At 44.2% G+C, this 20,299-nt stretch overlaps 2 protein-coding genes across 6 annotated transcripts; one reads left to right on the forward strand and one right to left on the reverse strand.

Annotated features, from left to right (window-relative positions):
• Positions 1–2,306: 2,306 nt before the first annotated feature.
• pfkfb4a (6-phosphofructo-2-kinase/fructose-2,6-biphosphatase 4a) lies at positions 2,307–16,421 on the forward strand. Of its 5 annotated transcripts, none has more exons than XM_035632638.2 (14): positions 2,307–2,667; positions 8,309–8,425; positions 8,571–8,667; positions 8,765–8,831; positions 8,935–9,009; positions 9,105–9,161; positions 9,256–9,377; positions 9,757–9,964; positions 10,074–10,220; positions 10,303–10,407; positions 11,419–11,548; positions 12,024–12,086; positions 12,192–12,256; positions 15,581–16,421. In XM_035632638.2, exons 1-14 carry the CDS (start codon positions 2,373–2,375, stop codon positions 15,638–15,640), a joined length of 1,608 nt encoding a protein of 535 aa, XP_035488531.1. In that variant the 5' UTR covers positions 2,307–2,372; the 3' UTR covers positions 15,641–16,421. The 5 variants fall into 5 exon arrangements, with proteins under 5 accessions (XP_035488531.1, XP_035488530.1, XP_035488534.1 ...); XM_035632637.2 differs by lacking the exon at positions 15,581–16,421 and adding an exon at positions 13,874–14,671 and having other exon boundaries at positions 2,312–2,667; XM_035632641.2 differs by lacking the exons at positions 2,307–2,667; positions 15,581–16,421 and adding exons at positions 6,572–6,692; positions 13,874–14,671.
• Positions 16,422–17,298: 877 nt separating this feature from the next.
• On the reverse strand, positions 17,299–20,106 carry LOC118309959 (actin-related protein 2/3 complex subunit 4). Its single transcript, XM_035632647.2, has 6 exons — positions 19,952–20,106; positions 19,219–19,337; positions 18,680–18,791; positions 18,457–18,552; positions 17,953–18,123; positions 17,299–17,828 (listed from the first exon to the last, which is right to left on the reverse strand). Exons 1-6 carry the CDS (start codon positions 19,952–19,954, stop codon positions 17,823–17,825), a joined length of 507 nt encoding a protein of 168 aa, XP_035488540.1. The 5' UTR covers positions 19,955–20,106; the 3' UTR covers positions 17,299–17,822.
• Between the last annotated feature and the right edge of the window lie 193 nt (positions 20,107–20,299).

Genomic DNA, 20,299 nt, shown 5'->3' on the forward strand with positions numbered 1-20,299 from the left:
AGTGGCCACAATTTCAACTCAGGTTACATTTTTTTAGCAAGACATTTTTGTCCCTATGCTTGTAAATCAAACTTTAGAAAGTAGAGCAGGAGTTTTCATGATTGCTGTGGAGCTTTTGTTTTTTTGCATTTGTGCCTCTGAGGCTTTGTCATGCTGCTATGAATAGCCGCAGTGAAGATATTTGTGACCCAGCCATCTGACTTTTGTTCTTTTCGACTGGAAAAGGTCAACATTATTGACCTATGTTTAGATTCCATGGCCGGTACCTTTCCCCTACTTCTATCACATGGTCCCCCTGCAGCATTTAGCGGGAGCTAATCATAAAAAAAAAATACTTGTCTTCCCTGCTGTAAATAAGGGACGTCAGCCATGATTAGATGTGGCCCCAAACAGAGCGTGACCTGCCAGCTGTTGTTTGACACTGTGTCTTGGAAAGAACAAAAAAAAAAGAAAAGTATAAAGGTTCTCAGAAAAAGACATTCTAAAATAATTTATTTGGGACTATTTGTGGGTGGAAATTTACAGCATGTTGCATCTGGAATATTTCCTGTTGACGAAAGCAGTGGTGAGAATTTTCCTTTGGTTTGTCTGCCATTTTGTAGAGACAAGCCTGGGCCTGGTGACGCCATCAGGTATAATGTCCTACTAATGTGATGTTGACATAACAGTGTGTCATGTGCTTCCCCCTTGTGTTATTCCACAAAAGCCACTGATCCTCGCCCTGCAGAGGTTGTGGAGCACTGAGATGGATGCAATGCTCGAACACAACAACACTCTTTAGGTCAGGCGTCAGTTTCATGAAATCTCCTGGTGTTTGGCACAGAATGACACCTTAATATTGATTACAACATGGACATATAAGTCTTTTCTGCCTCAATTTACATCTTCTCTTTATTGTTCGATTTAGAACTAGGTCTAAAAGATGAAATATGATCCCCAAAAATAAATAAATACATACTTAGTAAATAAATGTAGTGGTCGAATTGGTTTGGGTTCATGCCTCAAGGGACTGTTGCAATTGTGCTAAGTATAGGCTCTGTGATAAAGAACATAGAAACAGGTCTGACCAGTGTTACTCAGTGAGTGTGTGGAGCATGCAGCCTGAGGCTTGGGTGTGAGTGGAAGACTTGTGGGGGGGGGGCAATCGCGATGCCCTCTATGGAGGAATGTGTGGAAGGTCAGTCGAGAGACAACTGACCTTAAACGGTTTTCTTCCTCTCGCCTTGATTGTGTGTGGACCTCGACGGTTCCCTGGTGTCTTTCTTCCTTTCCTCAATGTTTTGCGTGTGTTTGAGACTAGTGACTCATTAATTCACAGATGTGCTGTCATCATCTTGTGCTTGGCAATCAGTGTTGTTATCATCATCATCATCATCATCATCATCATCATCATCATTATCACATCATCAGTCACATGATGCACATAATTCACAGAGTTTCTCAATGGGGCAGGGTGGTGTGTGTGTGTGTGTGTCTGTCTGTCTGTCTGTCTGTCTGTCTGTCTGTCTGTGTCTCCTGACTCACCAAAGTTACATTTTCAAAGCATTAAGCCCAGGAAAAAGACTGCCGGGTTAATCATCTGAAGTTGGTTATTACTATTCAACCTCAGCTGTGCTCTCACCCTTAAGCTTGTTCTTCTGTTTTACTTCTTCGAATCAGTCGATTGATGGCTGTCATCACACACTGATTAAAAGGAAGAAAAAAAAGACTGGCAAAGAGAAAACGATTCTCTTTCTCTTCTTCCATCAGAACCATGGAATCCTCTGACTCCTCATGCTTCTAATTGTGTTCTGTCAATAATGTCCCTCTCGTCCTTGTATGCATCACCTCCATTGTGATGGGGTTGTTTCACTACTTTTATCACTGACCTTGCTCGTACCTTGAGCCATATTCAGTGCCATTCCCTCCATCCCTCCTGTGACTGCTATACCACACCCATCATGACTGTGTCATGATCACATGCGGTGACAGGGATTCATCGTCGTCGGAGCAACTACGTGCAATCGCCTTGTGGAGGTTCTCGTGTACAATCAAAGAGTTGGGTTCATTTGTGTCACAAAAGCCTAAATGGATCCCCGGTGATACAAAAATGTGTAAGTCCCTTAAAAGGAGTATACCAGCAGGGAAAAACCAGTTCTGCAAGTTAGACTGCTCGCGCGAACTATGAACTCTTCCTGTATATATGTTGCTGTGTGTGTGTGTGTGTGTGTGTAAGAACCAATACACTGTGAACTGCAACATTCAACAGTGCACATGTGGAATCTGTAACATGCCCGTGTCCTATAAGGTGAGAGAGAAGAGGAAGTCCTCGGTGCGAACGGCCGCTGCGCGGTGATTCCCTGCGTGTTGGCCGCTGTGAGAATGGAACCAGAATGCCTCAACTCGCGCCCTGGGATATTTCCCAGCTGTCAGAGAGGCGGGGTGGGGGCAGGTACGGGCCACTACCTCATCACAGCCAGTTTTGGAGAAAGCCCCCCCGCCTCCGCCCACCTCCCTCCACCCCCTCCAGCCCAACACACGCGCGCCGTGTTTGGGTGTGCAGTGCGCATCCGTGCAGGCTGCTGTCGGACGCACGTACGCACCGCTGCGCTCCATCACCAGACGGACGCCCCACGATGAGAGGCTGCTCCGGACGACCCAAGCCCACACACAACCAGGACCCGGCGGGTAAGACGCTTTTTTTGGGGGGGGCTTTGACAGGTTGATTTGAGCATCTGTAGAACGGGGGCTCGGAGGGAGTCGGACGGCGAAGGGGCGCAGGTTCGCGCAGCCGCGCAGGACGTAAACAAGAGTCGACGTGCTGTCACCTTTACCCCACATAGCGACCACACAGGCGGCGATCTGTGTGTTTTTAATATAGATATAAATATTCAGAGAAAGCAGCCTCGTGTGTTGCTTCGCCCTCAGGGGGACGGGGATGCTGGGGGCGTTTTGAAAATAAAATAAAATAAATAAAAACCAAACGCATTGTGTGGACCGGAGCTGGTCTCCGTCGTTTTGGAGTGACTGCGACGCTCAGTTCGCATGCGGCCGTTGGTCGTGTGATCGCGACGGAGATGCTGCTGCAGAGGTTGGATGCTCGTTGTGGCTTGTGCAACACAACACAACACAACACAACACAGTGCATGTTTCCATCCACCACCGCGTGGTGGATCACGAGCCGGACGCGGCGGTGGACACTGCTGCTGCAGCCAGGTGTGACGTTCACGTCCTTGTCTGTGCTGGGACAGATGACTCCCCCAGTCGAGTTCCAGGACTGGGGGCTCGGGCTGCGTTCAGAGCCTGGCGGCTGCTGAGGGGAGGAGGAGCACAGAGCTATTTCCTGTTCATGTCCCAGTGTACAGTGTGCGAGATACCTCACTTTTTCTTTCTTTTTTACCACGCTGATAACTGTTCCACATACTTCACACAAGGCCCAGTGGAACGGCTGCTGCCTAAAAAGCAACCCCTCCAAGCCATACATGTGACTGTTCAATGGGCTGACCACATGTCATCATCGTTCGTCACGCAGTTTGTATGGGACCAATAACTCTTTTCACGTCACCCAGCTGAAAGAGCTGAAAATACATCCTTAAGAAGGATAGTGTGCCATTTCTTTCTTGGACCCGATGAACCTGACACATATTACAGTCTACTATAGCACTCAGGGAATTTGAGAGAGAGAGAGAGAGAGAGAGTTTTTTAATTAGAAAACCTTCCATCCCATCATATTCAGGTCACAGGCCCTTGTTGCTCCACCACCACCACCAAACACTCTCGAGCTTCATATAATGAGTATCTAGTCCCACGGGAACACATGAACTGATGAACAGATGTAGGCCCACTCAACCGAAAAGGTGCAGCGACTTGTCCTCCTCTTTGCAAAGCTTAGAAATATGTATTTTTTGTTGACACCATGTTGCAGTTTGTGGACGTGTCTCTGTGTTGCTGAACTTTGTAAGCATTAGAACCTGAAGAAATAAAGGATTTGTTGCAGTGTTGATGAGATGGATTGCTGTACAGCCCGGGGTCAACGCCAGACACACACACACACACACACACACACACACACACACACAAACACACACACACACACACACACACACACACACACACACACACACACACACACAGAGAGCGAGAGAGAGAGCATTGCTGCCATCTGATGGTTACTGAGTAAATTGTTAATCTCTGTAAGTGTGTGTAAGAAAATGTTAACTGTCAATTTGTGTGGTGTTGATTAAAAAAAAACACCATGCTTTTGGGATGACCTTTCATATTCTCATAAAGAAGAGGTAGAAAACGTTTCATTTTTTCGTCCGTTGGTATTTGTTGATTTTTATCTGTGAAAACCAAGAGATAGTTTAGCTAGTGTTATTTCCATAATCAGTATTTGGACTCATCATCAAGAGTTTTTACTAATAATATGAGTCGATTCAAGTGTCCCAGGAACCAATGACAGAGTGACACTGGTCAGCATGCACAGTATCAGGACCCTCAAAACTGAAGTAGCTGGGGATTTCATCCATCATTCATTTTATTGTGTATAGGGTTTTTTTGTCCGCTGTGACATGCCATATTCCCCTCCGCAACAAAATCCGGGCAGATTTGAAATTAATCAGAAATGCTGAAAACAACCAGGTTTCCCTGAAAAAACATTCTCAGAGTGCTGGTTATGTTTGCAGTCAGTGCCCACATCCCACACAGCAAGTTGTCTTGTACAGTTCCATACCTTCTTTTTCCAAAACAATGTGACAAAGTGATGAGGAGTTGTTTTTCTTGAGAGGGCAAATGAAAAGCTAATTTCCAGATTCGCAAATCCAGCTGACGCATCTGAAGACCATGAAACAACTGCATGATTTAGATGATTGAATTACGTCGTTACTCAAGGACCTAAGTCCTCATGAGGGCGACAGTGCAGATGATAATACTGTGGGATAACAAGAGCATTTCGAGTCTGGCATACCAATGGTGCTGCTCTTCTGGTCTGATTCTAGGCTTCTTCAAAGGAAAATAACACGGACTCTACTGTTTTTGGCTGATATTATGTTACTGTGTGGTCCAGTGAAACAGGCAAACTTAACCCGGGGTCTCACGTCTTAAGCAACTATCAAAGAAAACCTGTGTGCTAAGAAAAGATCGAGCGCAAAGGAAGATGTGGTAAAAGTGGTTTCTTAATGTCCCTGCACACCCGCACGGATGTTTGAGTTATGATGAAGGTATGCGGGTGGAGCGACGCTGAAAATTATGTGCGGTCACTAAATTCAGTGTGGCAAACGTCAATGATTAAGCTCTCAGTTTCAAAGACACATTTCTAAGTTTGCTTGAGCAGGTTTTCTTTGCTGTTCTTTGTTGCAAACTCCCCACTTTGACCTCTTTAACCCCAGGGAAAGCACCGTAAGTTTCTCTAAGATTTTCCTCTAAGCAATGTCTTTCTGCTGTGTGTACTTGAATGGATTAAATGAAAATGTAATGTAAGAGGTGTTGCACATATAATCAAAAATCTACAGAATTATGTCTGTATAGTTCCTATCAGCCCTATTGAAACGTAGCGTCTTGCGGCTTACTGTTTTGGTTTTGTGACCTGCTATGTTACTGCTTCAGTTCACCCTCACTGCTCTCATCAACCACATTACCAGCCTCAGCAGTTTGGTGTTTCCACTTTAAAAGATGACTGTACGCTGCTTTTCCCACACCGAATGACAGACAGACAAACTCAGTGACTAGCTGGTAAAAGTAGTGGCACATTTGGCAGTTACAGAGCCAGAAAAATATTTCCCCTCAGGAGCTGGTGGAGACCATTGACTGCATATAAAGATGGAAACATGACAGCTACCCCAAAATGAAGCCAAAATATCTCAATTGCCCCCTGGTGGCTGGCTGCGGTACATGTCATACACCCCGCCCCCTTCATGTTAGCAGACACGGAACAAACTAAAAAGTCAAAGTTTAGCCAGCTATTTTTTTCCCAAAGAGGGTTTCTGTCATTTCACCTAATGTATGTTCAAGTTTCTGGCAAGTTTAGTTATAATTAGTTATTTGCTGCTATAAAAAAGGGGTGTCCTGATTGACAGCTGAGACTGACTCCCGATTGGTCGAGCGTGTTTATCGGCGGGACACCAATACTGCAACTCCTCTCTATGACTGTGTGTCTACTACTGTGCAAAAAACCAAATGACGTTACCAGTGCAAGATGGCAGCACTTATATCCGGGATATTTTTGCCTTTCTTTTGTACAACAGTCTACACAAAAGCCGATTGGACAGTACAAGCTGTCACTCAGACAGTATTCGTGCCCCAAATGCACCGTGCTTTATCGTCTATCTTACTCGAAATGGGACCATAATTTATGAAATGAACATCGTGCTGTATTGAAGAAGACTTGACGCCAGAGATTGAGACCATAAACTCCCCTGGAAAAATGTTGACTATCGTTATAAATCAAATTAGAGTTAGAGTTATTTTCTCCAAGACTTCCTTTGTTGGCTGCAAAGACAGGAAGTGGAGTCGCCCACTGCTGGTCACACGGGAGAATACAGGTTTCGGGCGCTTAAGTGGCTTCACTTTCCCCTTTGATCCTTTAATATGATTTCTACTGTCGAAACAGCATCCAGCATCATCTGCACGAATCCATGAATACTACCACAGCTGCCATGTTAGAGCTACAAGTGTGAGGACACAAAACGGTTGGGTCGGGGCGTCGCTTAAACACGGTGTGTTTTGTGAGTGAGCACATCTTCCGTCACTTACGGTAGAGCAGCGGGGCGAGTGTTGCGCCTTTACTGCGGCAGTTACGGTCGACCGCTCGAGTCCGCAGTGGCCAGACCCGAGCACGTGATAACGGCGCGCGCGCGCACACACACACACACAGAGAGAGAGAGAGAGAGCGACCCTCCAGTCTCCATCTATCCCGCAGAGCAGCGCGGATGAAACACCGGTCACCTTCGGAGCAGCATCACGGGAAAAGGCCCCGTGCTCCCGCCGCGGCCGCCTCCTCCTGCTCCTGCTCCTCCGCCCCCGCCCCGCCGCGAGACGGAATGGAGGCCGACAAACCGCCGTCGAATCCGCGGGAGCTCACCCAGAACCCGCTGAAGAAGATCTGGATGCCGTACAAAAACGGCCTGCCCGAGAAGCACATCTCCCAGAGGAAGGGTGAGACGACGACGACGACGACGACGTGGCGACGGTTTGTTAGCATGCGCGCGCTCGTAGCCCGCCCGCCGGCGGTTGGACGAGAACCAGCAGACATCGCTCCTGTGAGGTTCCCGGTCGGCGCGTTGACGAGCCCGCAGTCAGACCCGCTGCGGAGCCTCGGGACGACCGACTGTAAACCCGTGCCCCTGCGTCAAAAACCCGCCCGTTGTCGCGTGCGTTGTTGTCCGACGGTACCTGGACTCTGTGCGCCCCGGAGGCTCGGCTGACAGGGTTCAGATGTCCCGCTGCTCGTCATCTGGACATCTGGTCCACGGAGGAGGAGGAGGACACGATGTCCGCGGCAGATGTCCCGGGATGTCCACCCCTCTTTGTTACTGCGTGTGCCCGGTCGAAATATATATATATATATATATATATATATATATATACTTTTCTCTCTTCTCTGCGTGGCCAGTGTCTCACTGTGGCCCGGCACAGATCGAATGATACAGCCGGTGAAAAATCACGAGCTTGTGAAATGATCCGCACAAGTTTTGACAAAAGGGAGCAACCAAACCAATGCGATGGCTGTGAAAGATGTTGGCTTAATATCTCCTCCACAGTTTGGTCAGATTGGTGTGCCCTGGTCTTAACTTCCTCCAAGGGCATCATGGCATTCCAACAAAAGACAAATGGTGAAGTAGGCCCTTTATAAAAGTAGCACGCTCTCTGACCCAGTCCATCTGTGTGCACACACACACGCACGCACACACACACACACACACACACACACACACACACACACACACACACACACACACACACACAGTGGCTGTTAGCTCTCTCCAGATGTCTGGAGAAGTTCCAAGTGCAGCGTTTCACAACTGCTCCGACTCGCCCCGGTGCCACCGTGACCCCTGCTCCTCGCTGACGACATTCCCCGAGGGGTGTGATGTGACTTTGTCTTCAGTATGCTAAAACGCTTTGTATATGTATATAACTACACCCACAGCACCCCGACGAGGGCAGTCCAGTGTTAATGTTCAATCTTTATGATCGATGCAATATACAAGATGGTGTCAGGAACAATTTTGAAAGCGAAAGCCGCCGTGGAACAAAACCATGAGGTGCTGCTCATGGATCCGTTTTTACGTGTGCATAAAACCAAAGCTTTTCTTTCTCTCTCTTATTCCAGTATGTATGACCAACTGTCCCACCCTGATCGTGACAGTGGGTCTTCCTGCCAGGGGGAAGACCTATATCTCCAAGAAACTGACCCGCTATCTCAACTGGATCGGGGTGCCCACCAGAGGTAGGACGTCGCACGCTGTCAAGCCCCCAGTGGATAGAGTATATTGAAGTTTGAAAAAAAAAAATTTAGGCAATTTCATACATTTTGAGTTTTGATCCAGAGAGAAAGATTATCTCAACTCTCCCTCTGTCCGTTATTCTTCCAGAGTTCAACGTTGGCCAGTACAGGAGAGATTTTGTGAAGATCTACAAGTCCTTCGAGTTCTTCCGTCCGGACAACGAGGAGGGGTTAAAGATCAGGCGGTAAGAGCAGGTCAATGGCCTGACACTGCCGGGTGACTTCAATTTAACCACTAAACCTGTGACACTTTATGACCGACGTGATCTCTCATCTTGGCAGACAATGTGCTTCGGCGGCGTTGAATGACGTGAGACAGTACCTCACTGAAGAAGGAGGCCAAGTGGCAGTAGGTCAAATGTTCACGGTTCCATGATGCTGGTTGAATATAGTGCACAGTGTTGATACAGCTTTCTGTAGTACTGTCTCATGCGCTGTCCTGCGTTACGCAGGTGTTTGATGCAACCAACACCACCAGAGAAAGAAGAGAAACCATCATCCAGTTTGCTGAGCAGAATGGATTTAAGGTGACTTGTTGGATCACGGTTCTGGGTTTAGACACCGCACGAGTTGACGCGCGTACAAATCCTCCTGACCTTTTCTCTTTCCCCTTTTGTCTCAGGTGTTCTTTGTGGAGTCTGTGTGTGAAGACCCAGATGTCATACAGGAGAACATCGTGGTGAGTCACTGAGGTTGTTGTTGGTAAAATTCTCTCAGGAGAAGATGAACTACTGTTCGCCTCGTACCTACTGCTCTGCTTTTCCTCTGTTCAGCAAGTGAAGCTGGGCAGCCCAGACTACACCAACTGTAACACAGAGGAAGCGGTGGAGGATTTCATGAAGAGGATCAAGTGTTACGAAAACTCCTACGAGACACTGGATGAAGTTCTGGACAGGTGAGACGGAAGCTGGAGCAGAGACTGGGACATTTCATATCAGCTTAGCACATTTGCCATTTTTCGGGTACATTCTGGTCTCGTCATTCTTTCAGTTTGAATATGTAAGCAGCATGCGCCTCTTCTCATATTTAACGATTCTGTGTATCTAATAAAATGTATGTAAATGCTAATAAAACTGGCTCACAGACGGATTCAAGACAAATTTCAGAATTAGTTGGTTTCAGTTATTATTGTGGTGTATTTCAGTATTTCACTTTAGCAATTTTACTCATATTTGCAAAAATATTCAAACGAGATAGGGCTAGTTCTTTTGTCAAACCTACACTTTGGTTTTGGCTCAGTCACGTCACACTGCGTGTCCGCGTTCTGCTCTCAGGGATCTCTCCTACATTAAAATCATGGATGTGGGTCAGCGCTATCTGGTGAACCGGGTGTTGGACCATATCCAGAGCCGGATCGTCTACTACCTCATGAACATCCACATCACGCCGCGCTCCATCTACCTGTGCCGCCATGGCGAGAGCGAGCTCAACGTCAAGGGATGCATCGGAGGAGACTCTGGCCTCACTCCAAGAGGCAAAGAGGTACATCAAACCTTTTTTCACCATAAGTTGTCTTCAGAGCAGTTGTGTTTTCTTCCCTGCCCACTAGATGAGTTTGATAAGTAAACAAAAAAATTCCGCCTCCCTGCAGTTTGCAAAGAAGCTGAACCAGTTCATCCAGGAGCAGGGCATCAGCGACCTGAAGGTGTGGACCAGTCAGATGAAGAGGACCATCCAGACAGCCGAGGCCCTCTGCGTGCCATACGAGCAGTGGAAGGTCCTGAACGAGATTGATGCAGTGAGTACAACCCTCTTGGCCGCAACGTGCCGACGTCAGCGCAGCGTTACCGGGGTTTAATCTGTGTGTGTTGTCATTTCAGGGCGTGTGTGAGGAGATGATGTACGAGGAGATCCAGGGGAACTATCCTCTGGAGTTTGCCCTGAGGGACCAGGACAAATACCGCTATCGGTATCCGAAAGGAGAGGTAGGTGGCAAAAAATGTATGTTACTGCGGCAAGCATCTCTGCCACCCTGGGTCACCCAACACACAGACAGCCGCTCGCCCGTACCTCTTTTATTAGTGAAACTTAAACACAAAACACGTTGGATAGTGTGACACGGCCCGTCTTCTGTCTGTCTCTCTCCTCCTTCTGGAAGCTTCTTCACAGGCCTTCTAACGAGGGGAGTGATGCTCCTGAGCCACCTCCACCCTCACTGTTACAATGTTGTCTGTCTGGGGACGGGACGCCGTTGTGTAACTGTTAAATTGTGTTCTTGTGTGCTAACAGTGGCAGTAGCATGCCATGGACAGTGCGTCTCCTGTTTGAATTTTGGAATTTTGCAACACAGACTCTGCCAAACTTAGTGAATATAAAGAGACACGCTCTGTCTCTTTCTCACACACACAAGTAACCTCAAACTACACAAGGGACCAAAGACTATTATGCTGTATCCAGATGGCTGTCGGCCATTTACACAAAACTAATGAGCCTTGACGAAATTTGGCAGTAAACAAGTGTGTGTGTGTTTGTGTGTGTATGTGTATGTGTATGTGTGAGAGTGTGAAAAATGGGGTCAGGCCTGAATGTCCGCTGGTGTGTTCTCACCTTTAGTTCATCTCATTACCTCTCCATTCACCTCGCACAGGAAGATGGATACGGGCATTAGTGCATTAGTCGGCTACACAGACTGACGGCTCTCATACTGTGCTCTGGGACATCTTGTTATAGCAGCAGTAGTCTAGGCAGACTTTATAGATTTTTTTCCCCCACTTGCTACAATGTCAGTCTGTCCACCTATGATTGATAATCCAGCACTAAGGGTGAAGAAGAGGGACTGTGACTGGACGTTTCACTAGTGTACAGATGTATTTATTTACTACAGATGTGGAATTGTTGATAAAACTGTCTTTGGTCCATGAGAGTTCTTGGTTAAATCATCCTACTGCAATGTTTCTAGTTGGTCAGTACTCTATTTCCACCTTTTCCTCACTCAGTCCTATGAAGACCTGGTGCAGCGGTTGGAGCCGGTCATCATGGAGCTGGAGAGGCAGGAGAATGTGCTGGTCGTCTGTCACCAGGCCGTCATGCGCTGCTTGCTGGCCTATTTCCTGGACAAGACAGCAGGTTAGTCCTTTTACCAAGGCTGAGGCAGCTGTCCTTTAACAGGCTCATTTATGGAACATACACAAATAAGCGAAGGTTCCTAGTTCATGTGTTGAATGAAGTCTTAACACACTGTTCTGAATAAGACAAATGTTCTTCACACTGCAAAACCTACCATGTGAAAGTGTGACAATTAAATAGTGTATAGAGAAATGTGTTTCAGTCCTAGATGACTGAGCTGATTTCAATGTTGTAGACAAGACTACAGTAGTAACAATGTAAATTGAATCAATGATCAGATTTCTTTATTTATTTCATTAATTTATCCCTATATTACTTAAGTATACAGTAACTAACAAGACAGAGCTGCACGTCAGGTCCCTGGGTGAAGAAAACACAACAAAGTGTGCTTTTGTCCCAGAAGGGAATGTAAAGGGATTGGAGTTTTTTCTGTTAGTTTCATTAACTGTTGGTCTGTGCATTTCTCTTCTCACAGAGGAACTGCCGTACCTGAAGTGCCCATTGCACACTGTGCTGAAGCTCACGCCGGTGGCCTACGGTAAGACTGCTCTGCCTATAACACCTATTAAATCTCTTTCAGCTCAATACCATTGTGCGCTCTTCTGTTTCCTGAACTAATACTCTCCCCTCTCTGTGGCCTCAGGCTGTAAAGTGGAGTCCATCAGCTTAAACGTGGACGCGGTCAACACACACAGAGAAAGACCAGAGGTGGGTGTAACGACACACACACACACACACACACACACACACACACACACACACACACACACACACACACACACACACACACACGGACAGTACAACTCACCTACATTTGGTGAGGTCTGTTTCATACCTTCAGGTACAAGTAGTTCTGATAACATTTTCCCCTCCTGATATGATTCTGATACCGACTACCGATCCCATACCAGTGCATTAAAAAAATAACTTGAATAACAATAACACACACAATTTAAGCAGCTGTATGCTACTAACCCTGTATAGAAGTGAGGATGCTATTATTGTTGTTTGGCCTGGTTGAAGTTAATAGATGCATACAGAGAATGGATGTCATAGAACTTCTTTTATCATCTAATTTTACAGTCATAACTGAAAAAGATCACAAATAAATAAGTCTAGGAATAAACAACACTTATTTCCTTTAAAAAGCTGTTAAAGTGCAGCCACATCTTATGAAAATAAAAGTTCTTTAAAGTTTTACAGTACAGTGACGTATGAAACAGTACAACAGCAACTTCTAGGAATAAGTAAGAAAAAGAAGTAAAAAACTGAGCCACAGTTTAGAAAAATAAACTATCTTTAGACTTAAACTATCACAGTAACAGTATAAAAACAACAATATGGCACACATTGCCTTTTTACTGCTTGAAATTCTGCCAAACTGCTGACATTTTCGCAAGCTCTGTCTAACGCCACACTGCCCGAAATCACTTCTTCTTCTTCACCGCCCTTGCTTATGGCAGTACAGCACAACCGCTGTTTTGGCGGGGCGAAGTACAACTGATGTCTGGGAAATGGAAATTGCGGTTTTATCTGGCTGAAACTAATGTACATTAAGGAAGTGGTATCGAATTGATACATGCCAATACACAATGCAGCATTTTTTCAGCTGTATATGAGGCTTTTCTGTTACTGGTAACGGAATCGGAAAATCTCTAGGGTACAAGTCAATCTGATGGTTGGGATTTCACAATTCTATTTTAGTGAAGTTTTATGAAGGTAATGAGCTCGGAGCAGGTTTTTGTGCCAGATTATGTGAGGATTACAGGTAATCAGAACACAACAGAAACACAGTGTACTGCTCCTACTGCTACATTTCCCCCCTCACCCTCTAGGATAATATACTATTGACTATAGTATATTATGTTCCATATTCTTACATGGCCACAGACACGGATAGTTTAATAGTCAATGATATTTCGCAGAGAAATATACCTGTTTTAATGTTACCTTTGGCAGCAGGTTCATAGATCATAAATCAATAAAAACAATAATTTATTCACATTCACAAGTGATGTTTGGAATTTAAGATGGTGGTCTTGTCTTTCACTCATAAAGCCCCTTTGTGTGATCTTAATTTTTTGCTTTTATAGCTCAGAAAATATTAGATTTTCAAAAAAAAAATCTAAATAAATAAGCTTTCCTTCTTAAAAAATGAGAAAAGCATGTATGCACTTGCTACCACCACACTTGTCGCAGACAAAAATTTCAACATGAGAATAAAACTTAAAATATAAGCATAATACGTCTTCTTCGTTTCTGTGTTGTGGATTTCATGTCCCATGTGTTTTGATCCCTCCCCGTCTTTGTGTTTTTTACAAACAGAACGTAGAGGTGTCGCGGATGTCAGAGGAGGCTTTGCTAACAGTGCCAGCTCACCAATGAGGCAGAACCCCTCACCCCTTCCCCAGTCCCTCACTCATTGGCCCTCCCTTTCGCACACCGCACCCTCTTGACAAACTATGTACCTGCCAAACGCAGAAATCTGGTCTTGTCCACCATCTTGTTTTTTGCTCCACTTCTATTTTAAAACGTGATGATGTTGGTAATTGACTGGAATCCAGTTTTCTAGTTCTTGATTATGAATCCTATGACACAGATCTTGTGTCGTGCACGTTCTCCCATTTTTGGAGAGGATTTTTTTTCTTTTTAGAACCGATGATGTAACTGTGAAGCAATGAATCTCCAGCACCTTTTCATGAAGAATTGATTATATGTAATTTTTATTTTGTCATTGTTCCAGCTGTTCAGCTGACTTAGCAATGCAATTATTTTTTTTACCAGTATCTCATCACTATATTTCTTTTGGAGTCAGAAAACTTTTAACTTTCTTTTCACAGATTTTTACAATACAACAACAGAGTTGTGCTTGATTTTTTTACATTTTGCACATGAAAATCAAGTCTTGGTTATTTTCTTAGGAAATGTCGTTGATTACAGTTTGTCCCTAGTCTGTAGGATGTCTAACACTGTCTAATGAAGATCCAGGAAGTACAGAAACACTTTTATTGCTGGGTTTTTTTTTGTTCAAATGTGAAGGCTCTTACTGTACATTCATATCACTGAACAGAACAAAGACATTATTTCTGTTTACTGTCTCTAAATAAACTCCACTCAAACATGTCATGTGTCGATACCGCACTCTTCTCGTGCTTCATTTTAGAAAACTTGGCATTAAAGCTGTTGTCACTTTAATATCTGGAAGTTAGGATTTTTTTGTTTTATGCCGTACCTTCAAGTTAAAACGTTACAGTCTAGACTGCTGAGCTGATATTTCTTACTTGCCCTACTTGGAGATGAAATGGCTCATCATTTCCTTCCTGTCTTTACTATGTGCAGATGAGATGTTCAGTGCAATTTACTTTGCTGTGCAAACTGAGGTCCGCAGAGATTTCCCCATTCATTCATATTCAAAGACTCCACTGGTGCCATTCATGAGCCTGAACAAAACACTCACTGTGTCACACACACACACACACACACACACACACACACATATCTGCATAGAGGAAGCTTGATTACAAAAATGTACACTTGTTATAAAACTGTCCTTTTGTTAAAAAGGCATATCTCATTTTCTTGGAAATAAAAATGATATTGGCGATAAAATAAAAGGACCAACAAGTCTGGAAAGGCCCCTCTGTTATAAACATGCCGTTTGGAGAAGCCTTTTAATATTAATCACTGCTACAAAGGATGGCTGCATTTGTCTGTGCATATGAAGGACATCGGGTGATCTGCGGTTTGGTAAACTTTTTTCAAAAGCAACTTTCTACCAGGACTATGACATACATACAAATATATTGACAAAGAGGAACAATGTACACAAGTGCAGAAACAACAGGGATGTGACGGAGTGTGACCAGTGTCTATACGCGGTTTAAGCAACACAGCTCGGTGTAAGTGTTAGATCAACAGCAAATAAATCACAGTTGTAAAGATTTCATTGATATTCTCAGCTGCCTGTGTTTGTTTAATGTCCACGTATGTATACAAAAGAGATCTTGACATTGCTGCCTTCCTCTTTTACAGAATGTGAACATCCATCGCACGACTGAAGACGCCCTGCAGACCGTCCCTGCTCACCTCTGACACGCTGCTGCTGCTGCTGGAGTCCTCAGAGGATGAAGTTGGACATCTCTCTCTTTTTTTTTTTTTTTTTAAGGGACCTCGGGGCACGATGAGTGTTTTGGACTCTGTTTAGGTTTGAAAGACAGATGGTGTGGCACTCAGCGTAGTAGTTATGAATCATAATTTAAAAACTTTGGTCACAGCGGTTTGTTACAATATTTAGTGTGGCCTCGTTTGTGTTGATATTGTGCACCACTGGAGGTGTCTGCAATATGTTTCTAAGTATTAACCATGTTGTTCTCATCAAGTGGTCATCTGACTTCCTGCTACATGTTTGAGGTGTTACTGCTTTGTGCAATCATTGCTTCACGTGGAGGCGTCTTCAGTGACGATGTGGAATTTGAGTACAGGCCTCCTCGAAAAAATATAAAACTACGAAGCCAACTCTGTTTGGACAATGTGGTGAATTAAATAATAAATAAATGGACTGGGTCATTATTAATGTATTCTATGGTGAAAACATACACTTCACATTTTAATTTTATATTGATTAATACAAAAAATAGCTTATCTTGAGCTGTGTGGTCGACAGCAAATACATGATTTTATGTGCAATAGATGTGTTATGTAAACGATGATTACTCTCAAACTGCCAATGACAATAAAATATGCCTTTAAAACTCTTTGTGAAAAATGCAACTGACCACCAAGTTATTGGAAATTGAAAACTGTAACATTAGCTCAAAGCTGTAGATGTGGGTCATAACTCTACTATAATAAAGATGTTATTTTCATACACCAACCTGTTGTCTCTCTCTGTCTTCTGACATATGCTTCAATGTGATCAGTAGTTTAACATAATGCCTTGTGAGATGGCTTTAACTTTTCAGAGGGTTTTTGGCAAAACATAATTTCCAATGTCAATGAATTTGCTGATTATTGTCTCAACGACAGGATTAATTGTTTGGTCTAAAAAGTATCAGAATCTAACATCTTGTTTGGTCTAAAATGCTAAGTCGATCTTTCAAGACTCAAAACAACAGCAACTATTCACACCTGAGAGGCAACAACTGCTGGATTTTGCATAAAAATAATAAAATAAATGACATTTGTGGCAGGTTAATTTTTTGGGTCTGTGAAAAATTGTTTCACGTGTTATTTCCAGAGAACATGTGGAGGAAGCTGGTCAGGTGTGTTGGTATACAACTGCCTGATGGATTGTTCAAACCAGAAGGTGGCAGCTGACAGTGAATTGATGAAGTACTGGAGGAGATTTTCATTTCAATCAATATTAATTCAGTGCAGTTGCCTCTATAACCACCCAAGCCTTGAATAGCAGGTCTTTATACAACTAAGGGGAACATTGAACACCTAGCAATACCCTTGAGGAATAAAGTACTTGTACTTGAAAAGAATCTTATTTTGAAAAGGTCTCTTTACCCAAATTAATCTACAGCTAAAAGCTAAGTCGTTAATCTGAATACAACAAAAATGGTTCACACACTTGTCTGCAGCTAGGAAGTTTTACTTCCCCACAGCTGAAACAACACAACAGCGTGTGAGGTACGACAAGGCCAAAGTGCTGACAGAAAACAAATCCATGTATAGGTATGAATGCAACACTCACTATGAATGACAAAGAATGAGAGACACAAGTTGAATAAGAACAACAAAAGGTATAAAACACCAGACTTTTATCGTCTTTGATTATTTTTCATACATGGGTTTTGGTTGCTTCTTTACAGACAGATTAAAACACCACACAGACTACTTTCCTCAAACAAGGGCGTCCTGAACAGGGAAATCTGGAGATTTATTTTTGAAACAAGAGCGACAGCACATACAGACGCACACAGACAAAAATACAAAAACCTGGCCATTATATTTGCGACAGCAAGTCCTGCACGCCCCTGTAGTCATGGATATCAAAATGATTAATACTTTAAGGACCCGCCTTTGTTTGGGGATTTGTTCTAAGTGGCTGAAAATGAAACTGGTAAATATTTCATTATATACAGTCATCGATATTCATGAGTACAGGGAAATACTTGAGAGGGGCACAACGGGTGTCATCACCAGATTGGTCACATTCCTCTCATCTCCTCGCTGATTGGCTGCTTACTCCTTTAGTTCTCCACCCTTATGCTGATTGGCCCTTGGAGCGTTCCCCCGGTTAGTGCGGGACCACAGACAAACATTGTCATCAGAACTGTGGAGAAGGACGGGATCGCATTATTTTTCATGGAAGCATTTCTGGGTTTATTTTTTATAATAAACATTTGTATGTAAGAAAAAAACAAACAAGCAGTCAAAGGGGAAAACAAGTTTCTTACGTTCTTGAGGAATTCCTCAGCAACGATACGGGCCCTGGCATTGACGGAGAGCTTCATCTCGCTGATCTCCTTGTCGATCTCCTCCATGAAGTGGATGACAAAGTCCACCAGCTTGTGTTTGTACATCTGCTCCGTGTGGAAGTTGGTAATCAAGAAGCTAATATCATAACCCTGAAATCACAGTGCAAGAGAAGAAACGAGAAAGAAGAGAGTCAGCAAGGCCGGTCTGTCTGAAATTTGACAAAAATATCACTTTATAAAATATACCTTGTGTAATTGGATTCATGGGAATGTCCATGTAATTAGTGTAGCATTTTATATTTGTATACTGTTCATTGAACATATTTGCATAAAGAGTCTTATGACGTAAGCCATTTAAATAGATCACAGCGTTCCTCATTTTATTTTTTACTCTTCCTGTTTACTGTGTATTGATTCCTCTTCTTATCTTTTCCCTCCAAAAATACACAGCCCTGACTGCCCCTCCCCCACCCTGTCTCTCACCTCCACCGGTTTCCTCCTCAGGATGAAGAAGTTCTCGGCCCTCATCATCATAAAGCGCATGAACTTGTGGCAGAGGATCTTCTCGATCTCATCAGCCTACAGTCCATGATAGCAGAAGTTATTTTTTAATGGATATTAGACTGTGAGAGAAACTTTGTAAATGTGAGGAGCTCATAATAAATGTAAACCTATCAAAAGAAATAATCCTGCTGGATTTATTCACCTGTTTGACAGCAATGCTGACTCTGACTGAGTTGATGGATCCCTCGATGAGAACCTTCTCCTTGTCATTGCGGCTGATCACCACGGGCTGCAGTAAGAGCTCCTTACTGCTCCTGTAATCACAGAAATAAAAACAACCTCCATTATGAAAGAAACAAAAGAGGCCTCCTCAGTTTAACAGTAGTGCATTTACCAGATGATAAACAAACATCATTGTGTTTGAGGGCCGTGCATGGCTCTACACTGAACCTTGGCATTTAGTGTGACTCACTGAAAAGCTCCTAATCTTCTCATTATACTGGGACACCTGCAAACAGGCTGCAGCAAGTCCCCATCGGCTCATTCTACTGCCTTGCCCATGCTTGTGTCATTTTTTCCCCCCTCCTAGATTTTCCTATGCAAGTTTGCACAAGTCTACGCTTGTGTGACAGCGGCAGATCTACAAACAGCTCGGGGGCACAAGAAACAGGCCAACGCCGAGCAAAGGGGGGCAGGCAGTGAGACTCCCAATTCTCCAAACATTTTTTTTTTTGCACATACCTGACCTCCACCTCCGGCTTGTTGTGGCGCTCCACCACCTGCGAGGAGAAGTTCTCCAGGCAGAGGGCCGCCTGCAGGGTGGCCCTCACAGCGTTTAGGTAGGGGCGCAGAGTCGCTGTCTGGGGAGAAGTTGAACAAGATCGATGTCAGAGTGGATCATAAAGCAGAGATTGGTTGGTGAAGTTGAGCACCCCATGAAGTCGGGGTGACTCAAGCCGCAGGGTCAGCCAATGAGGTCATGTGTGATCAGGAACCAAAGTGATCTTTGTGCAGAGACGCAGTTGCTACATTGACCCACTTGCATTCAGATGCCTACTGTCTTATTTCATTTTTTATAAATAAAGCCTATCACAACTCATTCTAGTCGGATGATCACAATTATGTCTTAAACATTTCTCAACGATAGTGGACGGGATGCTGACCGAGATTGCAGCTCATCCAAATTACCTACGTCTTCCTTCATTAACACTCTGTTAATGTCAACTGACGATAGAGTTTTCGGAAAAAGCAACCAGTCCCAGTAACGCGGACAGGATGAGTCGAGAGGAAACTCGATCATTTTTTAGTTTCTGCAAACGCTGTCGGGGATGCCCGTCATCTCATTTCAACCAGAAACCCCGTCCACGAGAAACGATGAGCTAGCTAGCTAACTCGCCGTGAATGTAGCAAAAGTAAGCCGCGGTAAATGGCAGAATAATAATGTAAAAGATACGATTTAGAGCAGGAGATTTACCATTTTTCTGCTGTCAAAGACGGAAGTTCCTCAGCCACGCCTGGGACTCCACTTCCGTAAATCCTGCATCGTCAAGTAGAGATAGGGCGCGCTCGTTTTAACTTACCTCTTGGTTTTAGGGGGCGGGTCTGTCCACACCACGAATACTGTTCTTTGCGCATATTACTCCGTCCGAGTAGAGTGCGTTTTTCTATGAAACGAGCATACCCAGGGACGCGTCCATTCTGGTTCTGTAGACGGGAGACACATCGCTCAGCGACCGTTTCTTTACGAGTCTTTTGTGACCCGTTATCGAATAAAAGATAATAAATAAGCGTTTTAAAATACATAGGATACAGTTTAACTGCT

This window comes from Scophthalmus maximus, chromosome 6 (genome assembly GCF_022379125.1).
Source record: "Scophthalmus maximus strain ysfricsl-2021 chromosome 6, ASM2237912v1, whole genome shotgun sequence".
Taxonomy (NCBI): domain Eukaryota; kingdom Metazoa; phylum Chordata; class Actinopteri; order Pleuronectiformes; family Scophthalmidae; genus Scophthalmus; species Scophthalmus maximus.

What these genes read in the sequence shown, in the direction of transcription:
- LOC118309959 (XM_035632647.2), bottom strand. An exon ending in TCAGCATTGCTGTCAAACAG is followed by an intron (nt 18,553 to 18,679) that starts GTGAATAAATCC and finishes CATGGACTGTAG; the next exon opens with GCTGATGAGATCGAGAAGAT. An exon ending in TGAGGAGGAAACCGGTGGAG is followed by an intron (nt 18,124 to 18,456) that starts GTGAGAGACAGG and finishes CTGTGATTTCAG; the next exon opens with GGTTATGATATTAGCTTCTT.
- pfkfb4a (XM_035632638.2), top strand. Translation starts at nt 2,373, where the DNA reads ATGCCTCAACTCGCGCCCTGGGATATTTCCCAGCTGTCAGAGAGGCGG. An exon ending in TTTCCTGGACAAGACAGCAG is followed by an intron (nt 11,549 to 12,023) that starts GTTAGTCCTTTT and finishes CTCTTCTCACAG; the next exon opens with AGGAACTGCCGTACCTGAAG. An exon ending in CACACAGAGAAAGACCAGAG is followed by an intron (nt 12,257 to 15,580) that starts GTGGGTGTAACG and finishes CCTCTTTTACAG; the next exon opens with AATGTGAACATCCATCGCAC.